This window comes from Nymphaea colorata, chromosome 8 (genome assembly GCF_008831285.2).
Source record: "Nymphaea colorata isolate Beijing-Zhang1983 chromosome 8, ASM883128v2, whole genome shotgun sequence".
Taxonomy (NCBI): Eukaryota; Viridiplantae; Streptophyta; class Magnoliopsida; order Nymphaeales; family Nymphaeaceae; genus Nymphaea; species Nymphaea colorata.
Genome location: NC_045145.1, coordinates 6,546,115 through 6,567,459, shown reverse-complemented (window position 1 = coordinate 6,567,459; position 21,345 = coordinate 6,546,115). Strand labels below are relative to the sequence as shown.

At 39.2% G+C, this 21,345-nt stretch overlaps 1 protein-coding gene and 1 long non-coding RNA gene across 2 annotated transcripts; one reads left to right on the top strand and one right to left on the bottom strand.

The window, feature by feature from the left end:
- The first annotated feature begins 12,241 nt into the window (after window positions 1-12,241).
- On the top strand, window positions 12,242-12,748 carry LOC116259509 (uncharacterized mitochondrial protein AtMg00810-like). The gene has a single exon (XM_031637374.1). It carries the CDS (start codon window positions 12,242-12,244, stop codon window positions 12,746-12,748), a length of 507 nt encoding a protein of 168 aa, XP_031493234.1.
- Window positions 12,749-17,553: 4,805 nt separating this feature from the next.
- On the bottom strand, window positions 17,554-19,760 carry LOC116258486 (uncharacterized). Its single transcript, XR_004173731.2, has 2 exons — window positions 19,016-19,760; window positions 17,554-17,894 (listed from the first exon to the last, which is right to left on the bottom strand). It is a non-coding gene; the product is annotated as an uncharacterized LOC116258486 (long non-coding RNA).
- Between the last annotated feature and the right edge of the window lie 1,585 nt (window positions 19,761-21,345).

Below are 21,345 nucleotides of genomic sequence, written 5' to 3'. Positions count from 1 at the left end.
TCTCTGGCTATATAACAGTGGTACGTGGGAAGGGCCCACGTACCCATACTGGTATGGTGGTACGTCTTGGTACGGTGCTTGCTCCTTTCTTTAAACGAAAAACTATTTTCACCTCACGCCTCTTCCTCCTTCTTCCTTACCTTCATACAAAACATATCTACAGCAAATATGGCATTAGTTTCTTATATTTATGTTACTTTTTTTTTGCTGATTTCATGTGTATAATTAATTAAAAATATATAACTATCACCGTACTAAGATTGGCAAAACCTGTACCTGCTTCCCTGTACCAGTACCTAAGTGACATAGGTCTCTAGTCTCTTTATTAACCCTGCTAAATGCCAACTTTGCTTTTTAATGTTGACCTGGCCTCAACATTTTTTGCCGAGGCCTATTTAGCTGCAAATCTACTGACATGCCTTTTGATTACTTGAGTCTTACTATCTCCCCCTCCCCTCTGCTGTATTCTTTTTGGGATGCAATTGAGATGCATCTGCGAACCATGTTGTTGGATTGGTAAGGAAAGTTGCTTTTGTTTGCTGGCAAAATCACAATCGTCAAACATTGTCTTGCTTCCATCCCTTTCATGTCTTGCACTTGTATATGCCTCCTATGGTCATGTTTCACAGTCTTGATGGCATCTTCCGTCGTTACTATCTTAGAAAAAGGAAAAACACATGATCTCGTAAACAAATCAAACCCAAGAAATGTGGGACTGATGAACGTGCAAAGTGAATATAAATGAAATCTCTTGTCTTGTGAAAAATAACAAGAAAGAGATATTTCCTATCGTGGACATAGACAAAAAAATCGAACCACGTTAAAACATTGTCGCCTCCTTCTTTACTCTTTTCTTCTCCTTGGCGTGTGGTTTTTTATGGTATCAGAGCCAAGTTACTTATAAAATGTCGTCTCAACCACTAACACCTGATGGAAACTCCTACAGCACGGCTGCAGCATCACCAAAGTCTGGATCCGACACCATGAATCTGCCGTTTTCAGGTCCGACCTCTTCCATCATACCTGCTCCAACCAGTCTCCAACATTTTCTATCTATAAAATTGTCTTCCGACAACTATTTACCTTGGGAATCTCAATTTGTTCCTATGCTGAAAAGTTATAATATGATGAGATATATTGATGAGTCGTTCAAGTGTCCAGATGAGTTCTTGCCTAGTGAAGATGGCAAATGAACTATTTTAAATCCAACCTTTCTGGAATGGCGTCAAGGTGATCAACTTCTACTAAGTTGGATCATCTCATCGCTAAGTGAAGTCGTGCATAGTTGAGTCGTGGGTCTTAATTCATCGTACAAAGCCTGGACCACTATAAAGCGTATCTACGTGACTCAGTTAGAGCAAAGGTGCAACAACTAAAATCTGCCCTACAAAACCTGAAAACAGGAACTGAATCCATAACAACATATTTTCACAAAGCCAAAGGCATAGCTCACCAGTTAGCTATGGCCTCCAAACCAGACGATGAAGAGGATCTGGTTATGAACATTCTCTCCGGCCTTCCCATTGAGGAACGTGGCACTCTAAAAATCTCCCTACGCACTCGTGTTGATCCTATAAATCTAAAGGAGTTATACCCTTTGCTTCTTATTCAAGAATATGAAATCTCGAAACATAGAAATTTAGAAGATCCTTTAGCCTATATAGTACAACGACAAAACTTCAAGAATCACAACTATCGTGGAAAGATTGAGCAGCAAAGAGGGCGTCCAGGAAACCATCCTCAGGATAAATCTATCAGTTGTCATGCTTGTGGAAACTGTGGACATTTTGTCTCTTAATGCCGAACTGTATGTCAAGCTTGCAGGAAATCAGGGCATGGTGCATTAAACTGTAGGTTATATAAATTCCAAAAGGAATCATCGTCCCCAGAAGCTTATCATATGAAAACTATACCTCAAGCGGATGAAGGATTTTGGTATCCAGACACTGGTGCTACTCATCACGTGACTGCTGACCTAAATAAACTATCCGTTCACTTAGAATATCATGGGAAAGATCAGTTGAGAGTTGGAAATGGTGCTGGTCTTCAAATCAAGAACGTTGGTAATGTTTCTCTCTGCAGCTTGCACTCAAAATTTTTCATAAATAATGTGCTGCATGTTCCTACTATTTCTAAAAATCTACTATCTATGCATAAATTTGCCTGTGACAATGATGTTGTTTTTGAAACATTGTCGCCTCCTCCTTTACTCTTTTCTTCTCCTTGGCGTGTGGTTTTCTACCTCCCTTATCGTACCTTTTGGTTATAGCTCCCTCTCCTCAAACAACCGTATTCACACCTCGCTACTGATTGTTGGTCACATCAATATTTTTGACCATTTATAGAGCCTGTGCCTTTAGCTTGTCAACAGTGCACACTTTGCCTCTTTTTTGTAGTATGGTATCACCTTTTTATGTCATGCCTTTTTTTTCTTCAACTTCTTTCGCTCGTTTAGCCTTTTCCACTTGCCTTTCTCCCGAACCGCCTTTCCTCACTCCTTGTCAGCCATTGCGAGCGGTTCACCTAGTGTTCCTGGCTTATTAATTGTTGGTGAAGAATATGGGCAGAGCAGAATAATCGGGTCTTCATGGGCAACTATTTTTGTCACTTCTATAGGTTATGTAGTTCAGGCTGATGTGCACCTAGCTTTCGTATGGGTCCATACCTATGGCCATCTGCTGACCAGTTGCCCCTCCATAGTTTATTTTGCCTCACTTTATTTGTTTGTTTTTGCATTTTGCTTTGTATTCCTTTTGTTGCTAGTTCCTACGATTTGTTTTGACAGCACAACAAGCGATGCAGTTCCTTGTGTTTTTTTGTCACAATTTTTGCTATTGCATTTTCATGTTATCGACTCTTTCTTTCTTTCTTCTCTCTCTCTTTCTCACTCTCTTTCTCTCTCTCGCGCGCACACACCAACACCTCCACCTCCTTTTTTTTGCATAGCACCATAGGCTTGAAGTCATTGTTCATTGGCTTGCATGGTCACCTTTAACTGCATAGGTCATTGTCCAGTGATTGATGGTGTGTGGTCTGTGCAACACCTTGGCTTGCGTCAAAGGGTGGAGGTTTTCAATTGCCATCGATCATGTCTTCTGCACCATTGCATTTCCATGCATTCAGTCTAACAGCTAGCTTGCATCAAAGAGTGGAGGTTTTTAGATGCCATCAACCACATCTTCTGCACCATTGCATTTCCATGCATTCGGTCTACCCTTCTGATCCGTTGCATCTACCCTCTAGCATGGTTCACCTTTTTCGTTCCTCATTGGCTTTATTCTAGTGGGTCCTTCCTGATCCTGGCTTCTAATTGTTCCTTTTTAGATAATGGGCCACTATGTTTGGGTGATCATGCTTGGTTTTGATGTGTTGCACATTCTCCAATTGGAGACTATCAAATTTGGGTGACTGATTGTGGTTTTCAAAATGTTGTTTCTCCGTTTGGTCATCTACATATCCATTTGGTGCCCTTTGCTAAAGATTTAGCCACCACATGAGAGAATCTAGGGTATAATTGTTGGATAGTGGCCACTGAGCCCTATCCGGATATCTCGTAACTACAAGGCAGTTACGAGAGTTATGAGATTTACTCAGCAACCTTATCACTAGATAAAGTTTCATCTTTATCCAGCCTTTTCCCTAAAAACTCTCTCACGCTAACCACCTGCTAGGCTTTGGGGAAACCTAAGGGGCTGGCCTATTTATGCCCACCAAGTCTGTGTGTTAGGGTTTTAATCTCTTGTTGATTACCCTAAGCAGGCCCCTTAGAAGGAAACCCGTGAATCAATCTATGCTCTTCTTCCTCTTCTTCTCCTTCTTCTTCCTCTTCCTTCTTGCTCTGCTGTTTTCAAGAGGGGACAGCCGCTGCTTCATCACTTGAACATTGGAGCTGCTGGTCAACTTACTGTGCAGGCGACGACTTGCAACTTCTGTTGCCACTTCTATTGCTCCAGCAGTGGTATCAGAGCCATGCTTGTCGAATTCCAGTAAGTGAAATTCGATCTTGATCTTTGTGGTGCCTGTGAAGATCATACTACCTGTGTGAGCATGCTAGTCGCCTGTGTATCATGCTGTTTTAAGCTCTAGCTCCTGAAAATAATGCATGCTAGGCTATATTGATTTGAAGCATGAAGTATGCTAGTCTTAATTAGTTTTGAAACTCTCTGGTTTCTATATCATGTGCTCCAACAGTGTTTTTGTGAGAAACTGAGAGGTTTCTATATCACGCATTCTCTTTTCCTCCCTCTCTGTGTTTCTGTGAAACCGAGAACAGAGCCTGCTTTGTTCATAAAATGCTCTATTACTAAAGCAAACAGAAATAGATCTGTGCCTCCGACGACAGTTGTTGAGCCTACTGTGGTCAATATAAAACAGAGGCATATGAAAAAGAGAAAATTTTATGTGCCTTCTATCTATCGCACTAAGGAAGCAGTTTTCTTTTAACTTTCAAACCCTTGTTTTCTATCTTCCACTCTGTTGATCAGTAACATACTTCGCCCAGTCTATAACACTCTGTGTGACGATAACACAATGGGAATTCAGGTAGAAGGGGTAGACTGCTATTGAAACCCTGAAGAGTATGGTCTTCGCACATGGAGCTCAGTTCTCATTTTTCCTCTGATGACCTTTCTCACAACGACCTAGACGCCCAAACTTGTTGAGGTTTCTTAGTTCTCTGTTGACTGTCGAGTATAGCTCCATCCGTCCACTCGGTTGTTAGATCCTCCAGGTTGCTGTGGTAACAGCAAGAGCTTGGGGTCATGAGACTCTGCGGCCAAAAGCACCAGACGATGGTGACTGTAACCCAAAAACTCAAAATGGAGGAATAGGGGCCTCAGATTGCTCGCTTCCGCCTTCTGTGCGGTAGAGGTGGAGGAAAACGAGAAGAGGCATGGTGGCGGTGGATGAAAACTCGGCAGTGACGGCGGCGACGGAGCATCGAGCTAACCCTAGGAGAGAGAAGCTCCCGTGAGGAGAGAGAACGGAACCAGAAAAATGAGAAAAAAAAGTGTCGAGAGGTTTTTATAAAAAAGTTAAAAATTACCGAATCAGTCCACTATTTTTGCATAAGTTTCAAAAGATCGTCAATTTTTTCATAAATTAACGCCGCAACATTTTTGCTAAAAACTTTTTCAAAAAGAGGCTCGTGAAAGTTATTTTCATTAAAAACAAGAGATTTTATACGAAATTGCTTAGAGATACCCTCAAATTTATTGTAAATTGATTTTATTTGAAATTGCTTAGATACCCTCAAATTTATTATAAATTTCTGAAAGAGAGTTCTAATAAATTATTTTGCAATTTCTGTGGAAAAATTGAGATCGTATATATAATTACGTTTTGGTGCCCTTAGGCTTATTGAAATTGCAGGAAAAAGATTCTGAAAATAAATTTGAAAGGTAAGAGGGAATTCACGTTTTAGATTTAAGTTTAAATTTGAGATTTATGTGCATGCTCTAGAATATTATTTGACACCTCTTGATGTGATATTCATTGTGATGTTTTTTCTTTCTTTATTGTTCTTTACTTGTCATGGAAAATTAATTTAGAAATGACATCAAAAGTGGGAGCCTCAGAGTTAGCTAAGATTGAGACACTGAATGAGACAAACTTCCATGTATGGAAACGTAGGATTAGGTTGGCCTTAACTTGGAAAGACTTGTTTATGTAATCAACCGGCCTTTTCCCATTTTAGGAGACAAACCTACAGACAATGAAAGAAAAACATATGAGTCCTTTACCACTGATTTCCTGATGGCTAAACCCATCAAGTTAGCTTTCATGGAAGACGATCTGATCAAGGTATTTGAGGATTGTCCAACGGCCAAAAAAATGTTTGATACTATCTCATCCAAATACAACACCACTACTACGATGCACGTAGAGTTGCTATTAGAACAGTATAATTCCTATAAGATGAAAGAGTCAGATAGTGTAGTGGACCATGTTAATAAGATGTTGGTCATGTCTAAAGAACAAGTCGTAGTGGGGAATGTCATATATGACAATAGGCAGATCAGCACCATTCTGAACAGCCTACCACCTTACTGGGATATAGTAATTGCCTTGAGTCTCTAATTTGATAATGTGACTTTAAAAAAGCTTCTTATACAGCTAGCTATCCAGCAGCAATGCCGGCCCAAGAGAGAGAATGTAGAATTGATGACAGTCCAGGAAAAACCTGTTAATAGTCATGTACCTGTAAGACCCAAACAATTCAAAAAATGAAACGATGACAAGTTTAAGGGCAATTTTACAGGTACTAAGAAATCTCAAACAACTGTAGTAAAATGTTACAAATGCAGAAAGCCTGGACATATCAAGAAAAACTGGAGGACAAAATTCTTGAATAAGAAAGACAACAATGGTAAGGGCAACAACAATAGAAGGAAGCCGCAAGGAGACTCTGATAGAGAAGTCATCTGTGTTGTGACAAAATGTTTGTTTGCAGATGGAGATTTGACTGGTTGGTGGGTTGATTCATGAGCTACTCTTCACATTGCGAAAACAAAGGAAGACATGATTCACATAGAAGAACTGAGTCCAGGAACACACAAGGTTTACATAGGAAACAACTCATATTGTGATGTCATGAGAATTGTGGTATATCGACTGAATGTTGGGGGTACCAGTGTCATTCTTAACGAGGTTTTGTATGTCCCCTCCATGAGAAAGAACCTGATGTTTGTTCCCGCACTGACTAGGAAAGGTTTTGAAGTTTGTTTTATTCCAGGGAAGGTAATAGTGAGAAAACATAGAAGGACCATGTTCGATGGAAAATTTGTAAAAGAACATGGTGTGTTCAAATTTAATGATATGAATAAAGCTTCCAGTTCTGCTTATTTCAACTATGCAATGAGTGTGAATGTAAACTTATGGCATGGAAAATTAAGACATATAAGCATAAAAAAGATGAAGACTCAAACACATCAAGGTTTAATACCTGACATAAAAAATGATTTCGCGAAATTCAAGTCGTGTGTATACGGAAAAATGACAAAGAAACCATTTCCGTAAGAAGTAATTCGGGCCACTGAACTATCGAAAATAATCCATACTGATACCTATGAACCTTTCAGAGTCCAAACTCATAGTGGCAAGTTATACTTCATAACATTTATTGACGACTTCTCAAGATTTGACTATATTTACCTAATTAGACACAAGTCGGAAGTTCAAGGAATATAAATTTGAAGTCGAGAGAAAACTTGGGAGATATATTAAAGTTGTAAGGTCTGATCGAGGAGGAGAATACACTTCTAATAAATTCCTCAAGTACTGTAAAGACCTTGAAATTAATCGGCAAAAGACAATGTCTAGGACACCACAACAGAATGGTGTCGCTGAGAGGTGTAACATAACCCTCTTGAATATGGTAAGATCTATGTCGGCAGGTGCACAATTACCAAAAGTATTTTGGGGTGAAGCTGTGTTAACAACTATGTATAAAATAAATCGAGTGCCCTGCTAAGCAGTCCAAACCACTCGTTACGAGAGATGGACTGGTACAAAACTAGATCTGAGACATTTGAAGAGATGGTGATCTGTACCACAAATGAAAATTCTAGATCTAAAAATGGATAAACTAGATAACAAATCAGTAAGGTGTATTTATTGGATATCCAAAAGGATCCAAAGGCTACAGATTACATCATTCGAATATGGGACTTATAAAAAGCAGAGACGTAAAGTTCTTAGAAGAACTCAATAACAAAGATATTGATCCAGTTGAAGATCAAAATGATATATTAGATGATCTGATTTATTCAAAGAAGTAGTTTGATAATGAACCGACTGGAGATCAGTTTGGTAATGAACCAACTGAGCAGGAATCGTTTGAGGAACAGTCTGGTAATGAACTGACTGAATATCAGTTAGGTAATGAACCAACTGATCCAAGTACCTCGTCATCTTAGACATTATCAGGTCATAAAAGACCTAGAGCTCCTCCTTCATATTTAAATGATTATTATGTATATCTTGTAGAGGAGCTATGCTATTTAGCAGATATTGACGAAATGTCTGACAATCTGACATATGACGAACTCACATGAATCGTCAGATTGGGTGAATGTTATGGATGAAGAAATTGAATCCATAGAAAAGAATAAAGTTTGAGAATCAGTAGATCTTCCTAATATAAACAACCCATTGGATGCAAATAGGTGCTGAGGAAAAAATATAAAGCTGACGGATCAGTCGAAAAATTCAAAGCCAGACTGGTGGCGAAAGACTTTTTCCAAAAGGAAAAAATTGATTACTCAGAAATCTATTCATCGGTTGCAAAATTTGCATCAATTAGAATAATTTGGCTATCGCAGCGTTCTATGACTTGGTTATTTATCAGATGGATGTGAAAATTGTTTTCCAGGTGAAAACTGCTTTCCAGAATGGTGAGTTAAAAGAAACCATATAAACCACATGAGTATATCATCAAGGGAAAAGAAGACAAAATGTACAATTTGAATAAATCATTGTATAAATTGAAACAATCGCCTAGGAAGTGGTATTTTGCATTTCATAAAGCAATTACAAAACTTGGGTTTGTTGCAAATCAACTAGACCACTGTGTATATGTCTAGAAAAGTGGGAGCCTTTTTTATAGTTTATCATTATATGTCGATGACATCTTATTAACATAAAATGATAACAACATGATATGCAAAACGAAGACTTGGTTGAACAAGAACTTCGAAATGAACAACTTGGGTGAAGCATCCTATACATTAGGAATAAAGATCACTTGAGATAGAAACTCAAGAATTTCGAGTTTAAGCTAAGAACGATATATTGATTACATTTTAAAGAAATTTCGCATGCTAGACTGCAAACCAATTGAGACTCTTATAGCTAAAGGAGCAAACTTTAACAGGAGTGATTGTCCTGGTGAAGGACAACAAAAATTAAATGTTCCTTATGCACAATTTGTTGGTAGTTTGATATATTTAATGCCTTGTACCAGACCAGACATAAGCTTTTCTACCAGTCTGGTGAGTCGTTATCAAAGTAATCTTGGATGGCCTAACTGACAAGTAGTTAAAGGATTTTTCGATACATTAAATGAACAAAAGGCCTAAAGACAATAAGCTAACTTTAGTTGGCTATTCCGATACAGAATTTGTAAGATGCAAAGACGATAGTAAGTATACGTCTGTATATATATTCTTTTTTGGAGGTGGAGCGATAGCCTGATCTTGTAAGAAACAGGGATATGTTGCTTAGCACACACAGGAAGCAGAGTATGCTACATATAATGTTGCAACTATCTTTGTTGTCTGGATAAATCTGTTCTTGAAAGACTTGAAATTAAATCTTAATCATGAACTAGTTCATCTATTCTGTGATAATCAGGCAATGATATCTCTTATGAAGAATGAAGTTGTTAGCTCAAAAGTAAACATATAATGGTGAAATACCATTATGTTCATGAAATGATCGAGAAAAATGAAATATCGGTTGATTATTTGCCTACCAATGATATGGTAGCTGATCCTTTAACTAAGGAAATATTTGAAGACTTATTTTCAAAGCATGTAGCCCATACGGAGTTAAAATATATTTGAAAGTTTACGAAGGAAAAACCCTTGAATGGAAAACCTCGATGTAAATCTTGAACAAAGTTACGACGGAAAAACCAATTATGGAAAACCACGTAACTATTTAAATAAAGAAAACCCACACATAGTGAAAGCAACTGGCAGTCTCATGGTTAAGTGGGAAATGTTGGATAGTGGCCACTGAGCCCTATCCGGATATCTCGTAACTGCCTTGTAATTACGAGATTTACTCAACAACCTTACCACTAGATAAAGTTTCATCTTTATCTAGCTTTTTTCCTAAAAACTTTCTCATGCTAACCGCCCACTGGGCTTTGGGGAAACCTAAGGGGCTGGCCTATTTATGCCCAGCAAGTCTTTGTGTTAGGGTTTTAATCCCTTGTTGATTACCCTAAGCAGGCCCCTTAGAAGGAAACCCTTGAAACAGTCTATGCTCTTATTCTTTTTCTTCTTGCTTTGCTGTTTTCCACAGGGGACAGTCGCTACTTCATCTCTTGAACACTGGAGCCACTAGTCAACTTACTCAATTCCAAATGGATCAAAATGAAGGAGACTTAATCCCCACAAGTTTGGCCACTATAAATCTGATAAAGCTAGAAACTAATCCAAACATAAAGCAATAAATGTATTTAAATGAGACCTCTCAATCTCACGATTATGGTTGAGAGAATGAAAAAGTATTTTCTCCACCGTGGATGCTGACTCTTCCAAGAGTTGGACCACATTAAATCTTGTCTTCTATTCTATTTATGTTCATCTATGTGTAAAACTTTATACGGTATCGAAGCATCCAGTTGATTCTTTAAGGATTGTGCTACTGCTACTCTTATTTTTACCATGGCGAACAAAAATGGTGCTGGTTCTCACTTGACACGGTCGATATTTAGTTCTCTCTCTGTCCTTCCAGCCCCAACGAGACTTTAACATTTTCTTGTTGTGAAGTTGTCTACAAACAACTATTTACTATGGGAATCTCAATTCATTCTCCTCCTCAAGAGTTATAGATTGTTGAGATATGCCGATGGCACCAACAAGTGCCTTGAAAAATTTCTCCCTACCATCAAAGACAAAGAAACATAATTAAATCCAGCATATATAGAATGAAAAAATATGGACCCATTGCTCCTTGGGTGACTCATATCTTCATTAACCGATGTGATGCATAATCAAATCATTGGTCTAAGGACATCTCATGAAGTCTGAAGTGCATTGGGACGCATGCATGCAGCCCACTCTCGATCTCGAATTGAATGCTTTTGTTCTCAACTGTAAAATATGAAGAAAGGAGTAGGCTCTATTGCTGCTTATTTCTGCAAAGCAAAAGACATCGCCCACCAGTTGACACTGACATCAAACCCAGTGGAAGAAGATGATCTCATATCATATATTCTTGCTAGTTTACTAGCCCATGAGTATGAAGCCTTGAGAACATCGTTGAACACCAGAGTTGAACAAATCAGACTTGACGAGCTGTCTTGTTCATGAAGCTGAATTGGAAACTAATAAAAAAGAAATAGAAGTTGTGCCCATCGCTAATACTGCATATTACCTCCAACAACTAAATAAGATCAACACAAGCAGGTCATTTAATCAAAGGGGCCAAGGTGATAAAAAAACAGATTCAAGGGTGAGTTGGAGCATGTCGACAAGTTGTGCGTTATGGTTGGGGTAATCGAGGCCATGTCATTGCAAACTGCCGCATCACATGCCAAGCTTGTAGACACCAAGGACAACACACTTGATTGCAAAGAATGTCGACTTCTTAAAGAAGAGACACCACAAGTCCATTTAACACAAAGGTTACTTATGCTATGACAGACAAACTTGAAAAATTTTGGTAAATAAGAACATGGTGTTTGATGAAAGAAATTTTCCCTTTTAAACGGTTACACCCTCCCCTGGTTCAGTTCTATACTTATCTAACCCCAACCTATAAGTATACATTCCTCTACCAGCCCCTACTACTATGATATCCTCCGTAACACCTCTAGAGGACCCTATAGATTCCACTAGTATTTCCCTCCCGGCTACCTTCCTACCTTCGCCGCCACCCGAACTAGCTATTTCTCCCTCTCCCACCAGTTCCCCACCACCATCTTCCTTAAGCACTCAAACTCATCCTATGGTCACCCAATCCCACACCGGATCTCTTAAACCCAAAACCTATATCTCATCCTTACACCCAATTCTCACTGCTCTTGTTTCTTACCTAGATCAAGAACCGAGCCTACCTATTTTTTCCCAAGCCATAAAGCACAACTCTGAGTGTCAAACTGTGGACCATGAATTTCACGCTCTCCTTCAAAACCAAACTTGGATGCTGGTCCCTCCTCTTGATTATAATCTTATTGACCGGATTTACAAAATCAAATGAAAACTTGATGGCACTATTGACCGCTACAAGGCCTGTTTAGTTGTCAAGAGGTTCACTCAGGAGGCAGGTATTAACTACTTTGAAATTTTAGTCTTGTGGTAAAGCATACCTCTATTCACCTTGTGCTCACAATTGCTTTTAGTGGAAATTGACCTATTAAGTAGGTGGACATCAAAAATGTTTTCCTTCATGCTGACTTATCTGAAGTTGTTTATATGTCGCAACCAAAGGGCTATGTTGATCCTCAACGTCTTGACTATGTGTGCCATTTTCATAAAGCAATTTATGGCCATAAAGAAACTCCATAGGCATGGTTAAACTCACTATGTTTCTGGAGGCTCTTGAGTTCACTGGTTCAAAAATTGATACTTTACCCTTTGTTTATGATAGGCAGGGTATCCTAGTTTATCACCTTGTCTATGTCGATGACATAATAATAACCGACAACTTAATTACTATGGTGGATGCCTTCATTTCTAAGTTGGCTGCTCGTTCTCCTCTGAAGGATCTTGACTCTTTGCATTATTTCTTGGGCATTGAGTTGCAACGTAATCGTCGGGCTCTGTTTTTGTCGCAACACAAGTATATGATTGATCTCCTCTCGCATCACAACATGCTCAATGTTAAGCATGTGTCTATGTCGATGACCTCTAGCACTTGCTTCTCTGCTCTCGATGGAAAACTGCTGGCAGATCCTACTCCCTATCGCCAAGCCATCGGTGCACTCCAGTATCTCACGCTCACTCGGCTTGATCTCTTTTGTGTGGCGAATAAAGTTTGTCAATCCATGCATGCTCCTCATATTCACATTGGGTAGCGGTTAACATTTTTTTCAATATATCAAGCACATGCTTGGATATGAACTTCTATTTCGTCTATCTATTACCTTAGACTTGATGGCTTATTCCGACGCTGACGGGGTTGAAAGTATTAATGATCGCAAGTCTACTGGGGGTTTTTGCAGTCTTCTTTGGCTGTTGGCTTCTTTCATGGTCTGCTTGAAAGCAAACCACTGTTGCTCATTCTGGCAGTGAGGCCGAGTATCATGCTCTTTCGTTTGCTGTCACCGAAGTCCTCTCTCTAACATAATTACTTCTCCATGTATGCCCACTCTTCTTTGTCATAATGTCAACGCGGTCTACCTTTCAGCAAATCCGATATTTGAGTTTCACTATGACAAATGTATTGTTAAGGATCACAAAATCTTCTTCATTGAAAAATTAAGGATGGGTTTTATTGTGCAAAGCTACACAAGACGTCATACACACCAACAGTCCTAGTTGGAGAGAGAACTATCATAGAAGCTTGGCATAGTTGGTTGGAACATCCTTCAATTGACATAGTTAGTCATGTTTTGTCTAAATTGGGATTACCTATACATCATGTACATTCTCATAAGCTTTATGAAGCATGTCAATTAGAAAAGAGTCATGCTCTTCCTTTTGATTTGTTTGCAGATACTATGGAAAGACTCTTGATTTGATATTTTCTAATGTTTGAGGGCTTGCGCTAGTTGACTCTATCTATGGCTACAAATATTATGTTATCTTTGTGGATGTCTCTTCTCGCTACATATGGATATTTATTATAAGAAATAAAGTTGACTCGGGCTGCAAATGTTATGTTATCTTTGTGGATGTCTCTTCTTGCTATATATGGATATTTATTCTAAAAAATAAATCTGATGTGATGTCAGTTTTTCAGTCATTCAAGAAGCAAGTTGAAAATAAATTTGATGCCATGATTAAGTCTTTCCAAAGTGATTGGGGTGTGAAATATCGACCATTGAACTCTTACCTAAAAACTCAAGGGATTGAACATAGAGTTTTGTGTTCATATACTCATGAACAAAATGGATGTGTGGAATGAAAACATCGGCATGTGGATGAAACCACCCTTACACTGCTTGCTCATGCTGGTATACCACAATGTTTTTGGGACTTTGCATTCTCTACAGCTGTTTATCTTACCAACAGAATACCATCTCTATACACCAAGATTGTTTAAACGGCCACCTGATTACAAACTTATGAATGTGTTTGGGTGTACTTGCTTTCCTTGTGTCAGACCCTATAATGATCACAAGCTACAATTTCAATCCATGAAATGTGTTTACAAAAAGTGAATGCTTTTTCTCCAGAGTTTTCTTGGGTTACAACAATCAGCACAAAGGTTATGCTATGACAGAAAAACTCAAAAAATTTTGGTGAACAAGAACGTGTTGTTTGATGAAGGAGATTTTCCCTTTAAAACAGTTACACCCTCCCCTGGCTCAGCTCCATACTCATCTAAGCCCAACCTACAGGTATACATTTCTCTACCTGCCCCTACTACTATGATATCCTCCGTAACATCTCTAGAGGACCATACAGATTCCACAAGTATTGCCCTCCCGACTGCCTCCCCACCTTCACCGCCACCCGGACCTGCTATTTCTCCATCTCCCACCAGTTCCTCACCACCCTTTTTATGCCTTCATTTCTAAGTTGGCTGCTCGTTTTCCTTTTAAGGATCTTGGCTCTTTGCATTCTTTCTTTGGCATTGAGGCACAATGTACTTCTCGGGGTCTGTTTTTTGTCGCAGCACAGGCAAATGATTCATCTCCTCTCACATCGCAACATTCTCGGTGTTAGCCTGCGTCTACGCTGATGGCCTCCATCACTCGCCTCTCTGTTCTCGATGGAACCCAATGTTTCCTTTGTGTTGCCTACTTCTTCGTCCCCACGTTCGGATTCTGATTTGGTTTTTGTCTTGCTTGCCGAGTATCTGTGCTACGTTGTAGTTGGTGGATGAGCTTCATGTCACGGTTCTGCTGGCATGTCTTGGAGCTCGATTCCTTCCTCACTTATCATTTACGGGCTGTCTGTTCAATTATCTTTCATCCTTGTTAGAAGTGAGCATTTATTTTGCAATGTTGACTTCATCTTTTCTGCTCCCTCTCTCTCTTTCTCTCATAGTACACCCAATAGATGATTGGTTTTTCAATAACAGGTAGTGGCAGAGGACTTGAAGGTGTATGTTCACAGTTGTCGAGGAGGAGTAAGCTGGTGGGGAGGACGATGAAGGAGAAGGGGGACTCTGAGCAAGTCAAGACATAGTGTTCTTGAACTCCTTAAGAAGAAGGAGCCCACCTTGCTTGCCAACCTTCCCACCAAGAAGTCCATTTCTCTCTCCCCCCCTTCCCTTGAATGGAAGCAATTGAGTTCCGTCCACCTGGTTTCATATGCATCCCCATAGAGATGTCCTCAGTCTTATGGTTGCTGTCGCTACCAAGATGGACTTTAGCGCTTTCCCTGGAAACATTAATGCCTGGGTGCTTATATGGCTTGGGGTGCCAACCTCTCTTATCTAGACTGTCTCAAAGATCCTTTCCTTGATTCTCACCAGTTTTTTCTTTTCAGTTTGCTTCTTATTCTCTCTCTTATGCTTCTCCCTCCCATTCCATTTTCTTGTTTGATGCATGAACATATTTGCTGCATTTCCCCCTTCATCCCTTAACCTCCCTATCTTTCTATCGTTCCCCCGTTTCCCTCTTTATTGTTTGTCTCTCTAGCCTCCTCAATGCATCTGTTTCCCTCCCCATTCAACTCTACTCCTTCCCTCTTAGTCACACCGCATTCAGATTGTGGTTCCATTTCATCTCCATCATCCTCCCTATCCTATTCTATAATGCTTAAGTTCATGCATGCCCCATAGTAGTTCTTCTGGCACTCATTCACCTCCCCTGCTTTACTGCTGCATTCTTCTTCTCCTCTTCTATTTGAAGAGGCAGTTAGTTCTCTTCAAAAACTTCTGGTCATCACTAAAGGTATGTCGCACAAGGTATCCTTTCATTAAAGCTTGCCTTGTAATGTTTTGGAAAAAGAGTTAAAAAACAATTATTGTAATATCACATAGTTTGAGGAGTGGAATGGGTGAACACAACTATAGAGGAGGTGACTAGTTTTATCTTTCTCAAGCTCAGCTCATTTATTGAAAAGCATGGTGACTCATTTATTTGAATGGCATTTGAGCAGCTTGTTGAAAAACTTCAACATTCATCTTCTGAAGTGCATGCTCTCTTGCAATGACAAGAAGTTCCTGGTCTTTTAGTCCAACCTATATTGGACTGTAATATTTTTACCATAGATGGAACCATGTTTGCATGCAGAATTATTGCATATAAACTGTCAACGGGGGAAATGCACTTACACTCACTTTCGTTAGCTCACACTGGAGTCCATGAGAGATGAGGACCCGACCTGTCTGTGCGATACAAGGTACTACTATTGTTGGTGCTTTTGCTAGGGATAATCAGACCAAGGACTATATTTTATGATCTAAGAGCTAGAATTAGGGATCGTCTTGATCCTAATAGAAGCAAACATGTCCTTTTTTGAAAAATATGCAATTTTGAAATGTAATTGGACCATCATAATGAGAGTTCATGAACTAGGAGAGCTTGACAAATGCGACTTAGTTCCTATCCCAGTTCATCATTGGTCCATGTAGAAACGAGCCTAAGTTATCATGATGCAACTAGACTCTGCATAATCAGGATCCAGTCTCTAAAGTTAAATGAGTTAGGAGGTAGCCCTAAAGATCCAATTTGATTTCAATCCAACCTTTGGTTCGATCAGATATTTAATGTTACGATTCATGTCTAATACAGATATGAGTTCTTATTAATGATCCAAGTACTATCCCAAAATGTCTATTACAAATTTGAGTTGAGACCTAACTTTAGAGTTCAAGAGGTCCAAGAGAGAAAAAAAGCTTTCGAGAGAGAAAAAGCTGTAATTTTCAAAAGAGATAATTTAGGAGAAGAGAAAAATTTTGGGAAGAGAAAAGGTGATTTAAAAAAAAGAGAATTTTGTGTATGAGAGAAAAAAAATTAAGAAAAAGAGTGAAGTTTTGATTGAGCGAGAAGAAAGCCCACCCACCTGAGCAAAGGCTGAAACTTTCCTTCTCCCCCAAAGCTCCAAGGCTGCATTCGGTGTCTCGATTTACCCCCATCTCCTACTTTGGGACAAATAGTTGACGCCAAAAGATTTCGAAACAGAGATCGGCTGCATATTAGCTCCTGCCCTATCCCCTCCATGAAAAAAAACAAGATTTTGACAGGAGAGAGTTTTAGAAAAGAGGGAAAGAAACTTTGGGAAGAGAAAAAGCAATTTTGGGAAACAAAGTTTTAGGGGCCGTTTGATGGCATGGAATTATGGAATTGGAAATATATTTCTGGAAATATATTTTCTGGAAAAAGAGAATGAGAAAAATATTTCCGATTCCCATCAAAGTGTGTGATAACTGAGAAATATATTTCCAGAAATATATTTCTGTGTTTGATTTTTAAGAAACATATTTCCAGATTTCCAGAAATACATTTCTTAGTTTGATATAAGAAACTTATTTCCTGCTTTGGTTTATGCAGAGAGAAATGTTCATAAAAATCCAACCGTAGGTATTTATCTGCTTTCCATTGAAAGAGCCACTACGTCAAACCCATTTGTGTTAAATCTTAGCAGTTTTAATATAAAGGTAGGCTTGGGACAGGTTTCCTGATGACGCACTACCCGAATGGTCAGGCAATAAGAGAGCACCTGTGTGTGATAAGATGAAAAGGATCCGAGGAGCTACCATGACTAGGGGCTATCATGACACTGACCATTTATTTAATGGAGCAGTTGCAGATGTTGTTGACGTAAAGAAAGTTTGTAACATGGACAATCTTCTAGTTGCACATACATCACATTTACAACAAAAAGTTGGAACATTTTGCCAGCATAGTTTTGATGACAGGATTATGAAATTCAACACTGAGAATATGTCCATTTTCACAAATACTGATCTAACCTCGATTGGAACTTGAGGTGTTACAAATCCTTCCAAAGTGAGCTCCTTTCTCAAGGACGCAGCAGCAGTCTGCAGTACATGCTTCACAACCTCTCTTGGTCGAAATTTTGTTGCTTCCAATTTCATGGCTCCTAGTTCAACACAAGGAAAAACAAGAACATTACATTTGAACGAACATTATTTAGCTCATCCATCTTGGAGAATAAAGACCTATCCCCCTGAACAATATAAATCAAACACGCAGTCAAGTGAAACAGATATACATAAAGATGGGATAAAAATCATATTTACAAATTCAAATACCAACATGAAAAGGTTTAAAAGAACAAGGAATTATAATGATGCCCGTGTTAAAATGCTTGACACAACATGCACCCAAGGGGAACCATGTTTCATGCAGACAGCACAACCAGCTCAGGCCAGACATTTGGAGCCTTGCCCAGCCCCATAGACATTGTCAGCCCAAAAACATATATATATATATATATATATATATATATATATATATGCAATTATGCATAACAAAAACACGAGCACATAAATACGTATAATACATTACATTATAATACATTAATGACGCACAACCGAATTGTTTATCAGGCTATATTTAATACTCTTTCTGCTGGAAAGAATGTACATCTATGAGGGAGTATTAAAAGATCAGGAACAGGTACAAACCTAAAAAGAACTGAATAAAGTCCCAGTTTCTATCACATAGAGGAGCTCATACAATCACATTCTTGAGGATAAACGCAGCCAACAAAAAACACAATACAGATGCTTCTAAATACAAGATAACGACCAGAACAGAGTTTGTCTTTCCCCACTCTCTCCACCAGTCGAGCTGCTATTAAGTAGTCTATTTACCAAATTCTCCACATACACTGTCATCATAACAGGGAACCAAGCATCGTTACCTTTTCCCTACTTCTACTACAATTCCGGTTGTCTTTCACCAAATACTCCGCATAACCCATCATGCTAACCCCGAAACGAACATCAGTTACTACAGAAACACCTGATTCTAAACTCTCTACAGGAGCACTAAGCTATTAGAAGTACTTCCAGACGTTTTGTGCAAAAAGACACACAGAAATCGCAATTACAAGGCAACTAACAGATGTATGCAATTACAAGGAAACCTTGGGAAAGCAAGTAATGGTTTTTGCTTGGAAAGGGAAATGAATCCCGATTATTCACAACAGGGAAAATCAAAGACGAACAGGGAAAAAAAATTCAAAATTTCCCTCACCTGCAGAGAAAGCCACGCGATTTTCCTTCTCTCGCGTGTTTGCTTGTAGACAAAGGGAGGGAGACAGAGGGAGCGAGAGACAGAGGTTAGGCAGAGCGTTGAAGAAGCAGGAAGTTGGTCACATATGGTAGGCACCATGACTGTAATCTCACCACAGTAAATCATTTTCTTGTTGATTACCAATTTTCAATGCTATCCATATGCCAAAACGAGACAGCGAACAGGGGGAAAAGAATGAAACATGTCGATTTGGGGAAAACAAAGCAAACTGTCAAGGGGAAAAGAATGAAGCCAAAACTTGTCCGATGGCCAATAGCTTAAAAAGGGGAAATAATAGGGCAGAGAGAAAATCGGTAGCAGCAAAGTTACCTGCCTGCGACGAGAACAATCCAGTGAACAGGGGGAATATGGAGGTCCGACAGCGATGTTGCCTTCAAACTTTTTGTGGGTGCCAAGAACAGCGACGATGGAAACACCAAAGCGAGACAGAGAGAGAAACAAAGAGAAGGCCGAAGAGAGTGAGAGAGCGAGAGAGACGGCCAGGGGATAGCAGCAGCAGGTTGAGAACGATGAGGCAGCGGCAGGAGGAAGACACGAGAGGCAGCGGCAGGAACACGCGAGCCCTAACGGGCAAAAAAATATACCCGGAAATATGTTTCCACCCCTCGCGGTGGAAACATGTTTCCGGAAATTTTTTTCCGGAAACGGGTTTAACGGCTCCAAAAATACCTCCGCGTTTGATGAAATCAGAATTTTTTAAAAAATTTGAATTCTTTTTCTGCTGCTACAGGATTTTTCCTGCCCGTCAAACGGGCTAGGGAAGGAAGAAAAAAAAAAACATTGAGAAGAGAAAAAATCATTTTTAAAAGGGAGAAAGAAAACGACAATAAAGAATTTTGGGGTAGAAATAGGGGTATTTTCGGTATTGAAAATTGAATGGTATTTTAGGTATTTTAAATGTTAAACAAGGTATTTTGAGTAATAGGTATAGGTTTTGAATATCGATTTGGGACATAGATTTGGATCTACATAGGTATCCATGTTTCGGATCTAGGCATGGATTTGGATCCAAATATTGGATTCGATATGAAATTATGGATTTGGATCATAATATTGAATTTGGATCTAGATTGACATAGAAGCATGGACTTGGATCAAATCCAAACATAGAAGTACTTGAATTTGGATTGGATTGGTTATGGAATTATGGATTTGGATTGGAATCTTGTATCTAGATTAAGGTTTTAGATTCGGGAGAGGGTCTGAATCTGCATATTAGATTTTGGATCTGATTCAGATCCAAATCATATCTGGGGCTCAAATCAGGGTTTGATTTTGGACTGGTTTTGTACATGAGGCAAGGATTTTGGCATGTCTAGGGCTCAATTTTGGATATAATTTTGGATCTAAGACCAAGATTGTAATTCTAAGGCTCGATTTGGGATCTGATTTTGAATCTTGGTCTGAGATTTGGATCTTGGGATTGGATTTGGATCTAGGTCTTGGATTTGGATCTAGTTTGATATCTCATGTCAAGATTTTGAATTTGAGGCTCAATTTTAGATCTGATTTTGCATTTGAGGTCCATATTTTATAGATAAGGATCGGCTTTTGATCTAGTTTTGGGTCTGCGGCCAATTTTTGGACCTAGGGCTCAATATTAGATCTGGTTTTGGATCTTATACCAGAATTTGTAAATATAAAATAAGTGTTTTCTTTCCTTTTTTTTTTTTTTGGGAAATTTGGGGTGATTACCCTATTGCATCTCTACCTTTGTCTACACTATATCTTGATCCTACCTCTTTCAGACCCGTTGAAGCTCTTTTCACCACTGATGTGCCAAGCCTCAGTCATGTGGCTATGAGGGTAATTGCCTTATGTTCTAGGATCTTGTGCACTTGAACACGGATTGCACGGTATAGAACGTATGAAAGAACTAGTTCGTGTCAAACATGACACAAATTTTAGTAAGTCTATTTTCACCCACAAGAATTGGAGCACTCCTATAAGCGTGGTGTTCGCATGTCAACCAAACCAGGAATATGTTCCTACCAGACGTCATCATCATCTAGGTCCCCTTCTAGGTTGCTTCCATCAGTGTACCATGGCACTCGCTGGTGAGCACACTTGTGTGGTTGTACCTGTGAAACGAGCAGCACAGTTACAGGAATTAGGACGTGCCAGCTTAACAACTAAGCTGTGCATAGGATGGAAGCCAGTGTGGGAGCTCAGCCCAGGAATTAGGTTTTGTGTTTTTTATTTTGTTATATCCCCGAGAGGGTTGGCGCCATGGGTGGAAAAGGAGTTGATAGACAATCAGTCTCTGTTTT